Below are 13,410 nucleotides of genomic sequence, written 5' to 3'. Positions count from 1 at the left end.
CTTAATAGCTACAGTTATGCTTTTCAGTACAGTATTTAGGAAAGGTTCTTAACTAAGACGTTGAAGTGTAATAAGCCCAGAGACTCCTGGGAATGTAATTATCTGGTTTGTTTTGAATCAGACTGTCTGCAGTTAGTCTAGTGTTTTAATAAGGTCCACAAGGATTAGAATCAGTCAACATATGAATCATGAAACTTCTAGTCAACCTGAAGAACAGAAGAAGAGGAAAAAAAAAAAAGACTAAATCATGTGGGAAATTGGAGTATCCCTACAGGACTGTGGAATATAGTTTACAACAATAGCAAGTGTAGGTCTGAAAACCAGGTAATAAAGTTTTGCAACCAAAGATTTTTAGAAAATACCATATATGTCTTTTCAACATGTGAACTTTCCCAAAAGAAATAGGAAGATATTAATCTACTGTAGCAAAGTGGAAAAAAGTGTTACTGCCATGTTTTAACAAACACCAAAGGTAATTTAAAAATTACCTTTAAGATCTTTAAGCATAGCTATCCTAGAAAGAAAATAGGGGGTGAAATAACTATTTTTCTTGACAACTAAGAAATTTTCCATATTTAGTGATAATGTTTCTCCATCATTTATAATTGAGTTTATTAACTTTTGGTTATCTAACATTATAAACTATGATTTCTAGACAATTTTTTAGTCAAACTCTAAAAATGTTTTTATAAAGGAAAAAAAAAATCAATGGACAGAAGTCCTCAGTCCCAAAATAAAGAGGCTCAAAATATAGAATGATAAGAAAGAAAACAAGTTAAAAAAAAAAAAAACAACTTACTTTGATGGAGGAAACAGATTCAAATCTAAGACAATAGAGCAGATTTCTCAAAAGAAATTAACCCCACAATTAATTTAGAGAGAGCTTACTGTTGGAATTAAGCTGTCTCACTGTGTATCATTATAAAAAAAAAAATCTATCTATAAATAGAAGGCCAAAAGATGATTTTATGAAGTCTAGATAAAGCAACACTGCTGTATAGTTTAACATTTTTCCAGCATGTAGTTCAAAGAAAGAGTCCCTGACTAGCTGTCACAATTATCAAGTAAATGAATAATTTTGATAAGCTTTTAAAAATACCTCCTACCTTTCCTACATATCAGTCTTCCAATATCAATTTCCCTTCAGATGAAAATGTGATGACCAGCTCATGAACAATCTGGCAGCTAAATCTGAGATTGTGATTTATGAAACCTGTTTTCTGTTACAATTAGTTATGTGTGAGTTTAGGTCCTGCGTGACTCTTCCAGGGGCTGCATCATTTCTGTTAAGACTCCAGACTCTCCTAGAAGGAGACCAGGCCTTGACAAAGGTGGCCACAGCCTGGCTTGCACTCAGCAAGAATCCAAACCGAAGTGTCTATTTCAATGCCAGGGTCGAGGGTCATAATCTCCACTGTATTCAGAGCCCAATTCCCATTAAAACTGACCAAAGTTATTCCCAGTACCATATTTATTTATATAAGATACAAAATGTCTAAAAACATGGGAGCCAGGATAATCACTCTAAAAGATAGTCTAAACTTCCACAATACAAACTATATGAACTCTTAGGCATTGTTCAATTAACTGAGCAGAAGGGTTCTTGAAGGAGAGCTAATTCTCTTAAGTGTAAACAGCCTTTGTGTATCTTAGTCTTAGGTTTAAAGTTTAAAGAATTTTTTTAAACAGGGGTTGGCAGGGGATATTGTATTATTTTATCATTTAGAATGTAAAATAATTTGCAACTCCCAAAATGTCTATCAGATTATCTTTAAAAGTCTTTAACTGAATGGAAAAATAATTTGTGTATACTCAACTTTAGTAGTAAAAATGTGAACTTTGGAGAACATGAAATACGAAGAGAAATCAAGTTCATTATATAAACAAAGGATATTCAAATGTTTATTTTACTATAAGTGTAATAAATAAAAAATTGAATATTTACTAGATTAAATAACAATTTAAGGAAGAATGTTTCATGGTTTACCCCAAATTAAACAATGCATCAAGTACATTTTTAGATTTATTTTATTATCTTTAATGAACTATAACATTTTACAAATCTTCAGATTGTTAAGTTTTCAGCAGTAAATATAGTAGTAATGGCAATAAATACACTGAAATGTGAGATTCCTCTGACAAAAGAATACAAAAGATAGAAACACTTGGAAACAAGAGGGCAAAATGTCAACTCTAGGTCTAAGATGGAAATTAATTGTCAAAACTGTCAAATTCTTTACAATGCTAGTACATGGAGAAATCAGTAACTCGAGCCTTCCCTATAAATGAATATGTAACTTTGAGCTTCACCTTCCTGGGAAGTTTTGAGGGACATTATTTGACCCACAGATCTCTAAAACTCTACACTATGTATCGATACCAGAAGATTCAAACACACAGAAAGTGATCTAAAAGTGACTGCCAAAGCAAAGAAGTGCTTTGATTCCTCAACATTTGTGACCTTCGTGGTATACTGTGTATTTATTATAAAAGGGTGTGTAATCCCTATACAACTGCATAAATGTCATAAAAATGGATTTTATAAATTCAGGATAATATGTATTCAAAAATACATATAGCTGTGCTTTAGTAAATGAATCCATCAGTTAATTGAGGGATAACTTTGCTTTTAAGATATATCCAAAGTATATACAAAGGATCCACAAATGCTAACAATTTGTGACCAAAATCCTCAAGATTTTCATTTGCAGAAAAACTGTTGGTTTTCAATTTAAAAATTTTAAGAAACTTGTGAATATTGTAGGTTTAATTATCACTTGGGTTAAGAAAAAGTAGATGGCTTCAGCTTTTTAACAGGAAATTTGTGAACCACTCACAAATGAGAAGTTACACATTTTTGATCGTTAGAAAAGATAAGTTGCCTATAATTCCCAATTGAGAACAGAATGTGCAGTGTATAAAAAAATAAGATTTTATTCGGAAACCAAAAAAGTATTTCTAGAAAAGCCCTTGGGGATACATCTTCTCATTTCCTTTACACAAGAAAGTAAGTGGCATACCTGAATGGTATCCTCCTGTATCAGTGTGTGCACTCGATTACCAAGATGAGAGATTAAACATTTTTAAGGGTGGGGAAATATACACTTAAAATATTGAAGTGCAACATATTACTATATAGTTTCTAACTTCATTCCAACATAAACAGTGTATCAATATAAACTGGATTCAAAAAAGAAACACCAAGAGATGTTACTGGCATGCAAAATTCATTGTTCCAACGTGAAACACTAGATCTATATATTTAATAAAAACTGCACATCTGTTTAATTTGGCTAACAAAGAAAATGCACATTTAAGAAAGATGTTCCATATCCTTCTAATAAAGCAAGTCTATATCAAAGGCACTTCAGCAGAGCACTAACTCCTTAACCTTTTCCAAATCATTTTCATTTATGCCACTTTTCTTGCATCTTTCTGTATAAGACTAGTAAGAAGCCACCTCTAATTTTGGATCTTATCGCCACCACCCCCCAAAAAAGTAAATCTAGGTATTACCCACAACATGTATCTCTTCCCTGGATTGCTGTAAAATATAGCAAACTTTTGCCTAGGTCTTTAAGTTCTTTGGGTTAATACAGAAAGGTAGGAGTGTTATCTGACAGGTTACATACTTCAGAAATGATTACAGGAAAAACTGGCTGAAGTCTGCTCTATCTTGGGGGGAAAAGCTGTTGTCTTTCATTGTATATCCATCTGTAATTTGACTGAAGCTAAGGTGGCTAATTTCAGTTCTTTCAACTTGTTTATGTACCTTGGGTCTCTATGTTGCTCCCATGTTAATTAGCAGGGCATGAGAAATAAAGCAATTTAGTTTCATTTTTTTCCCTCAAGGGAAAGGGGAAGCTGCTTCAGACATTTGCCTTTATGGAAGTTTTAAGAAAAATGGGATGAGTTGACTTTAATTAACAAAGAGCTTCATTTTTAGGACATAAGAATGCTAATTCTGAGTTGAAGATACTTATAATTAAAAACAGCTGTTGAATTGTGTTCCCACTGAATTCCTTGCGATGATGAAAAGAATGTATTCCAAAACTGGAAAAAAGATGTTATTTATGTAACTTACAGCATTTGCATGATTTAAGAAAAATTTTTTACTTTTCCCATGAAATTAAAACTGGCTTTCCCAAACATATTTTATGAATGTCAATAGAAGAAAAAAACTGAATATATACCTGATATCCTGAAGATATTTTTGAGTCTCAGAGAAATGGCATTTTTTTCCTACTTGACGTTTCAAAAAAGTGAAATGTTTGTTTCCTTTAGCTCCACCTAGTTTAATTATTGGTGTTCATAAGAAATTGTCAATTCATTGATTTTTTTAATAACATGTAATAGCATTTAAGTGACTGAAATCTTTTTTTGAATAGAAGAAATATCTTAAAACTGACTTTAGCCTACATATATCAATGAGTCTTAAACTAAAGATGGCGGAGGGGATGTTTGTTTTTTGGTTTTTTAGATTGGTAAAAAGTTTTCCTTGACAGCTAAGCTCATTTCACTTCTTGGTGGTGTGGGAAGGGGTAAGAAATTTTTAAATAAAAATTCAGTATCTGAGCATTCATTTCTCAGATTTCTAACAAATTGACACCTTATTTATTCTGTGAAGTTACATCCGAAATAACCGAAGAGCTGGCATTTCCCTCTCTCACAACCAAGTAGCTTTTTGCCCATCTTATATGAGTATGGAATTTACTTTTGGGTTGATACAATACACATGCTGTTTATCGGGGGAAAAACATGTGGTTTGGCTTTTGAACTCTAAAATAACATCAGTCCAGAACATTTATCAAGTTACTTTCAAGTATAGGCAGTAGAGAAAGCAATAGTAACATTTCACAAGAATATGATGCTTGAAGAGTACAGTGTCATTTCTAAACCTTTCACAGGGGTAGTCATCAGAGCAGAGGCAACATTTTTGAAAGCAACTTTAGGAGTACACTTTTCACTGTTATTCTGCAGGGAATCAGGGCTAAACTTGCTGACGGAGCAACATTTTCAGATAACTAACATCTCGAAGCTATGTTATATTTTGAACTCTTGGATCATTCAAATTCATCACCCAAAAATAAATGAAAAGAATAGGCCAGAAAAAGCATTCCTTGGTATCTTTCTCTCACTACTGCATTACCATTTTACTATTTACTCTGCTTGAGACATGTCCAGGGACCACGAGATTCCTCAGTCTCAACTTTTAAGAAGTTCATACGGCAATTTACAACGAGAAGCAAGGATAAACAGCACGAGACAGCAGAGACACAACCACTCTTGGTGTTAATTTATGGGAATAAGTGGGCGTTCCTCTCGCTTCTTCCAAATATTAGTCTTGCTATCTTTTTTGGCTAGCGGTGGCCTGCCCCTTTTCTTAGTCGGGGATATATTGGCTTCAAAATCTTCAACAGTGCTTTTTCTTCCTGGGGACTCCTCCCCAGGGTGCTCCATGATAGCTCCACTCCCTGCATCTAGGATGTGCCTTAAAGCTGGGTCCTCGGGGGAGCAGACAGTGGTTCCACTCTCACTACTGCTCAGGTCTAAATCTTCTAAGTAAAGGATCTTAGGCTGATGCATGCTTTTGATGAAAGTTTTCTCCCTCTCCAGTTTTCTGCTTGAGTGGTGCTCGTTCATGTCCACCCCCGAGTCCAGACTCGTATCGTTGCTCTGGGTTCTCTTGCCCTTTTTCAGGTCTATGAAGGAGTGCCTCACCTGTGCGACTGGCTTTCCATCAAGAGACACGAACCAGGCTCTGGGGTGGGGGGAGGGCTTTCCTTTGGACAGCTCTAGCAGGGTCTGTTCTGAAATCCCTTGAAGCTCTGACGAGAAGGGAGTCATCACCACAGCTTCATTTAGTGTTCCAGGAACAGAAACAGATTCTAGTAAGCTGTTTGAATACCGGCTCCAATCTGAAGTCTGGGATGGCAAGCTCTGTTGACCTTCGAGTGGGATATTCTCTTCCCTGGCATCTGGGGGCTGTGCATGAGAATGCATTGGCATTTTGGGCAATGTCTGTGTAAAGTTCTCTCTGTTTACTGGTTCCATCAACTGGCCATAGACTAACTGTCCCTTTCTTGGCAAAGTAGCTGACTTAGCAGTATGTAACTGCTCTGGGGTGGAGAAAAGGTCAGATGTCTGAAAGATGGCAATGGGCTGGCTGTAGATGTGCATTAGCTGTTCAGGAATGTGGGGATGCCCATACACCTCTTCCTTACCTGTGAGGTACCTCTTTTCCTCTTGAGCATCACCTAGAGACGAAGGTATATTGTTGTTAACATGTTTAGGCTGTTTGGCCCCTACACTGGACTCCAAAGACTGTGTTGGGTTTCTTGAGTAATTATTTTGATTGACTGACAGAAATGAAACATCTTCATTGTAGATTTTTAAATTGTCCCGAGTTTTTACCACGGGCACTCTGTCTTCTGCTTCTACCTTTGATGGTTCCTTTTTCTGAGGGCTGTACGAGGAGTTTTTGGCATTGAATAACTGTGACTTGTCCTCAGCTTTTAATGCAACTTTGACTGAGCTGATGTGATTTATGTGTGTTGTTGAAGTTGTCTGGTCTCTCTTGAGGACCTCAAGCTTAGTGACATTTCTTTCTCTCTTTTGTGGAGTACCACACTTGTCCCTAGAGTAGAGGGGAAGGCAAGAAATGCTTAAAAGTTATGATCTAGAAGGCTTCATTAAAACAAAAAATTCATAATATGTTTATGATCTAAAAGGCTTCATTTAAAAAAAAAAAACGTTTTGTAATATGCTTATTGTGTCTGCTGTGCTATTGTCAGAATGTCCATTTTTATTTTAGTCTACATATTTTAAAGACCAAACCATTGATTTCTAGAAATAAACTCTAATACACAGAGCACACACAGACATGATACTATAATCCGATAGTTTGTGTTCACACACCTTAATATTGTTCTTACCTGCAGTAACAAAGAAGTACAGCAAAAAATCCAATGACGATGACTATTGTTCCTCCTAATATGGCTGTAAGAAACACTGTGTGGTAGGCAGTTATGTCCTTTGAGTCTCCATTTATACCTGAACCTAAATATAAACAAAGAGAAAACATTATTTGAGATCAAATTTTCCACCGTGTCCTATCCTGGGCGAGGCAAATGAAGTATGTGTACACACAGTTGTATTTGTTTGCTCGCCTCCCATGGCAGGCTTCCCTGTGGGTGGGGAATACCTTTGCTACCCACTTCAGGCTTAATCAACTGACTCACTCTGCCCAGTGAAATGTGAGCACCTTAAATGAGGCTACATGAATGAATGGCCTGTCCTCTTGCTAAAGCACCCTACCATGTGAGCAGTAAATCCTAAAGTTTTGCTCTTCCTTCAACTCAGGTTCTAAACAAAGAAAAAAGTGTCGAACTGAATCAAGCCAAGCCCAACATTCCTGAAATGAAAGCAACAAGTAAGTGTTTGCTGTTGTTAGCCAGAGACAACAGGTTTGTTTGTTACGGCGGCAATCTGAGCATTACAGACATCGGTACCAAGATGCTGAAATGCTGCTATAACAAAAACCTAAAACATGTGACACTGGCTTCCAAGCCAAGTGCTGAGGAAACTGCTGCAGGAGGTAGTAAAAATGTGGTAGCAAAAATATTTGGTGGAACAAACTGGGAGAAAACATTTCTAATGAGAGTTTTGTGTAAAAAGGTTTTGAGATAGAATGTTGGTAGTGAGTACTGATTGTTAGCTGCATCCTATTAAAAAAGAAACCTCAAAGATAAATTCAAAAAAGAATTTGCCAAAGTAAACAGGGATGAAAGGACCAGAGAGAATCCAAAAATTGGGGAACCTGAATTAAAAGTTGCAATTCCTTCCAGCTGGGCTCTAGAATATGACGATGCTGTGATCTCAGTAAGCTAAGCCCAGCAGAGGCACAGGTGACCCCCTCTTCTTCCTTATGAGAGCACATAAATCCAATGCTGTTGTAATCAGCTTAACTGCAGGAAAGCGCAGACTAAGCACCGGCACCGGGATGACTGGTGTAGCCTATGAAAATAAATGCAACTAATCTTGAGATAATGTTTCAACATCACTAACACTTCATTTTGCTCAAAAATGTATGTAACAAGTCAGTATCAGCTAGATTCTAATATGTATTCAGGGTGATAAAGCGGGGAGAGTGATGAGACAGCCGACTTCCTGGTCATCTCCACCATAAGGAAATGTCCAGCATAAGGCTCTCAACTTCACCAGGGACACTAGAAAAACTAAGGATCATGAGGTCTTCAGACCCTTTACTTTTATCAAGTTACATGATGCAAAAGTTAAAGTACCAGTCATATTAAAGGGTTTGGAGAAGCAGTGTTCTGGTTATGTGCCCATTCAGACTTTGGAGCCAGAGTGCCTGAACTGGAATCCTGGCCTCACCCTTTATTTCTGTGTTGTTTGGGGCAGGCTTCATTTATGTGTGTCTCAGTCCAGATCTGTCATCACTTACCTGTGTGGGCGGTTACGAGGATTAAATGGGTTAATACTTATAAAATATTTAGAACAGTAATAAGCACACGATAAGCGCTCAGTAAGTGTTAGCTAAATTATACTGCTGTTGTGTTAAATGAAACTTCATATAAGAACAGGCACTTCCAGGATCGACCACTCTTTCCTCTGCGGTAACTGATAAAGGGTTTATCATATCGAATAGGCAACCAAGTACAGCACTGCACAATGTGAAATTTCTTCAAACAAAAAAGAAAAGTAACAATTCCATCTGCAGATTCTTATTCAGGATCCAGAGCTGCCACAAAGTAAAGTTTGATTATAACTGAGAGAAATTCAACTTCTGCTTCTAAGAACATATGAATATATATACTTCCACAACAGAGTAATGCTAATGACTTACTCCACAGAATTACAACAGAACTCACTTTTGGAAATATAAGGCTGACATTGTTGCATTTGCCCCAAGTCTTAAAGTGTGTATGGCAATAGCAAAAAAGCACAGATCTGCACATGTGTGTGCACACACATGCCCAAAAGGAGTTAGAGAGGTAGAAAATTACAATCTCAATAAAATATACTTGAAAATGCATATTTAAAAACATTAATAATATATTTTTAATAAATTAACTCCATACTTAGCCACCCACCTATAGCAATTTGTGAAAAACTGATTTTAATTTCTTGCACTTAGACAGATTTCTAGAATTCCTTGAAAAAATAGTAAGATGTATTTTTAAAACATATTTAGTATATTATTAACCACATTATAACTTAAGCAGCTCCAGCATACCAGACACTAACTAGCCCATCATAGGACCAATTTTGATTTTACAGTTAACACTCACATCCTAAAATGTGTAGGAACATTAGTGAGCCTCATAGCCAACTCTCGCAATTTAGAAAAAACTAACACTCAGATGGGTAAGTACTATTTCAAGTTCACCCCGTTAATTACTGGCAAAGCCAGAACTACAATCAGGTCATCCCTATTTCTAGTGTAATGTTCCTATGACTGTGATATGCTCACAGAATGGATTTAAAAAAAAAAAAAAAAGCATCACTGAAAGGTACCTAATTCAAATGGGAATCCCACACACACTTCCATTTTAGTACTCGGATTCACACAAAATTGTTCCCAACATACAAGCTAAAACAAAACTTCCACCTATTTTAAAATTATTTCACCTTTTATAATTCATAGTCAGCTTGTATAAATTGGTTGCTTCGGGCAGATTTTTTGTGGCAAGTGCTCCTTCTTTAGAAAACTCAAGTGCTCCTTAGGTTATTTTTTATTAGAAATGAAATAAGATTTAGTTGAGTTGAAGTATTAAATTAAATATTAGTGCTTTTTCATCAATATTTCATTATAGTTGCAAATCTAGAATGGAATAAGGTCAGACAGCTGGCAAGACTGCATGATATTTTGCACCATGAAAAACAAATAACCACCCTCTGGTTTCTGAATAAATAATCTCGTGAACACTTGAGTTCAAACAAAAACAGAACATCCCTCTTGATCATAATGGTTAATGGCTTAAATTTCTCCTGTTGGAATACTGGCTACAGAGAAATGTATGCAAAATGTCATCTACATCCTGGATCAGGGTGTGCACTGGAACTATTCCTGAACAGCATGAAATAGCCAGCTTGCAGCTGCCTTTCAGCTGGAAGCCAACATACTAGATAAACCAAAAGAATTATCACTGACACATGATTAAAGATGGAGTGACATACACATTCGGCTTTCACACTCTCAGCATCATTTTAGTGAATTTTTTGGAAAGTTTTGTTTTTATAAATATACAAACCTATAGGTTAAAGGAGAATGAGATAAGAGACAAGAGCAACGAAATGCTGAAGGCTGGAAAGTTGATGTAGCAAAGCTGGCAGCTGGGAAAGCCAAGAAGAAACTCAATACCAGCAAATGCCCAAAATGCCTAGAAAGTGATAGCAGGCCTGCAGTGCAACCAGTCTACACTACAGCAGGTTAGAATATTCCTTTTTTTAAGAAGCTTTAATAGATGAAATATGCAATGTTTGAAAATTTTGAGAGATTTACACAACTGGAGATGAATGTAGGATTTCCAAGTACAAATTACATAGATAGATCGATACCATGTTAGTCTAGGAGATGTGAAAATACTCCTTTCTCCTAGGATATGAATGGTCATTCCCAGTGGACAGCTCTTGGTTCCTGTTCACCTTCTATATGTCAGGCCAGTCTTCATTCGGGCTGTCACTGGTCTTATCCTGAAAACAGTCTGGGGACACTATTATTCAACAGGCCTTCCTCCTCCCCACCACACCTCCATGAGGAGTATCCTCATGACCCACGTTTAGGCCCAATGCTTTATCCCTAGAAAGATGAGGAACAGATGAGGAAGAGACTGCAAAGGGTTGGAATCAGCTGTCAGGAAGCAGCAATATTCCAGAGACAGTCAAGTAGGCTTGCTCACTGGGCCCTCTTGGATGCCTGCCTTTTAGAACCTGGTTATTCAGCCTTCCTTGGGATCCTGCAAACTCTCTGTATCCTAATACATTTTTTTTTAATTATCTAGAATCTGTTTCTGATGCTTGCAACCAAAAGCTCTGACTGATCTGGGTAGAATTTCTTCCTAAAAAGTAAACTAAGAAAATCCTTGATTAGAACAAACTTCTTACTTCACAGATTCATCAGATATTACAGCTATAAATGACCTTAGAGTTAGTGGAACTTAATCTTTCTTTATACACATGAAAAAAATAAAGCTGAGATCAAGAGACTAGAAGCTTTTCCCAGTCATACAGTAGGTAAGTGGCAATGCTTAGAATAAAATGGGAATCTGCTAATATCAATTCCAGTATAAGTATTTGGATTTCTTTAAATTTACTTTTTGACTCATTTTTACAATACCTCTGGTTCCTGGAAGTGGAGCTGCTATCCAGTAGCCCAAATGTGGTGCGTCGTAAGTCCAAATTAAATGATTATTATATTCCTTGACCATTCCCCGGCCATGATTTACCCAAGTACCTAAAAAGGAAGGCAAGTTAAAAATACTAATCAGTTTATCTGTAATGCTGATAGTTTGCTGACAGTCACATGTGGAATACTTTGCAGGACTTTTTAAAAGATTATGAAACCTGTGGCAATATATTATCATGGGATAATATATATATATTATAACATAGTATATATTATAATATATAAAAATAGAATAATTTGAACGGTTTGTTATGACTAAAGGAAATAAAATCATTATAAATAAACTAAGGATGGAGACATATTTAGGGAAATCATGACTCTCCAAATAATTAAATTACACACACTGAGAGATGTCTTAAGGATGTGAGTAATGAAAACCAAGTTTATCAACAGGTGGTTATTTGCTACGTGTTCTGGGATTCTGATTAAACACGTAGAGTGTATATTTTAGGGCCTTATTAATTTTTAAATTAAATACTGCTTTTTTCTAATACTGCTGGCATACTTCTAGAATTAAATTTCTTAAACTTTTTAAAATGTTATCTTATTCAACAAAATGTCATCCATAGAAAAAAGAATTCGGTAAAACCAAAGTTTAATGAAGTTCAGCAGAACAAAGCTATTTATGAGTTTTGTGTGTATTGTTTCAGTGTGATGATAAAGCTCCAACCCATAAAATAGTGTTTTTGATAAGGTAGGCAAACTGGAAATGATGCAAATGAATCAACCTATTGCTCTTTAAATAGTCACATTAAAATTAAGCATTGCATGTGTGATAAATCAATTCAAAAATCCGGTCACTGGAAGGTACATTAGAGACAAAGGCCTTTGTCAGGAGGAGCAATTGGAAAGGAGGGCTCTAAATAAAGCAGATACTCTTTTTTAAAGTGTTTTAAAACAATTCTCTCATTCAACAAATTATGAGATTGAGGCCCAAATAAATTGATTAGTTCAAAATCACACTGTTGGTAAATGGACCAGAATCCAAGTCATAGAGCTCTTGATCTAATAATTTATGATAGTATATTACTGTGATACTGCTTTATAATAAGAAATGTATGTATTTGATCTTAATCCCCAATATTGGCACAGAGCTCCCAATGCCTTGGAATTTAATTTTCTACTTGATAACATCCATAAAGCTAGAACGAGTGTCTTGTTGTTCACAACAAGCTGTTTTCAACCCCAGCTGAGTTTATGTTAATGAGATGAATTTTGGAAAGTCCTCACAGATAGGAGGCTGGTTGCCAGGTGAACCAACCATGTGACTAGAGGGTTGGACCTTTCAGCCCCACCTCCACACATACTTCCAGAGAAGGGAGGGGCTGGAGATTGAGTTCAATCACCAATGTCCAATGATCTAATCAACCCTGCCTACAAAATGAAGCCTCCATAAAAATCCCTGAACTACAGCATTCAGAGAGCAGAGCTGGTGAACACGTGGAGATGCAGGGTGATGCAACCAGAGGAGACAGAACAGAAGCTCTGTGCCCCTTCCCCCATACCTTGCCCTAGGCATCTCTCCCATCTGGCTAGTACCAAGTTGTATCCTCTTGTAATTTACTGATAATCTAGTAAGTAAACTGTTTTCCTGTGAGCTGTTCTGGCAAATGATCAAACTCAGGAACCACCAACTTATAGACAGTCAGTCACAAGCACAGATGACAATCTGGACTTGCAGCTGGCCTCTTGAGTTGGAGGGTACAGTCTTGTGGGACTGAGCCCTTAACCTGAGGGGTCTGACACTACAGGTAGAGAGTGTCTGAATCGAATGGAATTTTAGGACACCCCAGCTGGTGTTGGAGAACTGCCTGGTGCAGAAAAACACCCCCACATTTGGTGACCAGAAGCGAAGTTTTGAGTGTGGTAGAGTTGAGAGAGGAGTTTGTCCCTTATAACTACCACTGTTAGTTATATAGTTTCCAGTCTTTCTTTAAAACATAGATACATTATTACTTACCTTCCATAGTGAACATAGC

The 13,410-nt window shown here is 36.5% G+C and overlaps 1 protein-coding gene across 1 annotated transcript in view; it reads right to left on the bottom strand.

Moving 5' to 3' along the window:
- Positions 1-2,010: 2,010 nt before the first annotated feature.
- The window catches only part of FAM171B (family with sequence similarity 171 member B), a 59,090-nt gene continuing 47,690 nt past the window's right edge, over positions 2,011-13,410 (bottom strand). Inside the window, exons 6-8 of the mRNA XM_031451770.2 lie at positions 11,363-11,479; positions 6,936-7,059; positions 2,011-6,637 (exon numbers count right to left, since the gene is read on the bottom strand). Coding sequence (XP_031307630.1) covers positions 5,293-6,637; positions 6,936-7,059; positions 11,363-11,479 — 1,586 coding nt within the window. The 3' untranslated portion in view covers positions 2,011-5,292. The remainder of the gene's footprint in view (positions 6,638-6,935; positions 7,060-11,362; positions 11,480-13,410) is intronic.

Source organism: Camelus dromedarius, chromosome 4 (genome assembly GCF_036321535.1).
Source record: "Camelus dromedarius isolate mCamDro1 chromosome 4, mCamDro1.pat, whole genome shotgun sequence".
Classification (NCBI taxonomy): domain Eukaryota; kingdom Metazoa; phylum Chordata; class Mammalia; order Artiodactyla; family Camelidae; genus Camelus; species Camelus dromedarius.
Note: the sequence above shows the minus strand (reverse complement) of the source record. Positions and strands in the feature narration are given on the sequence as shown.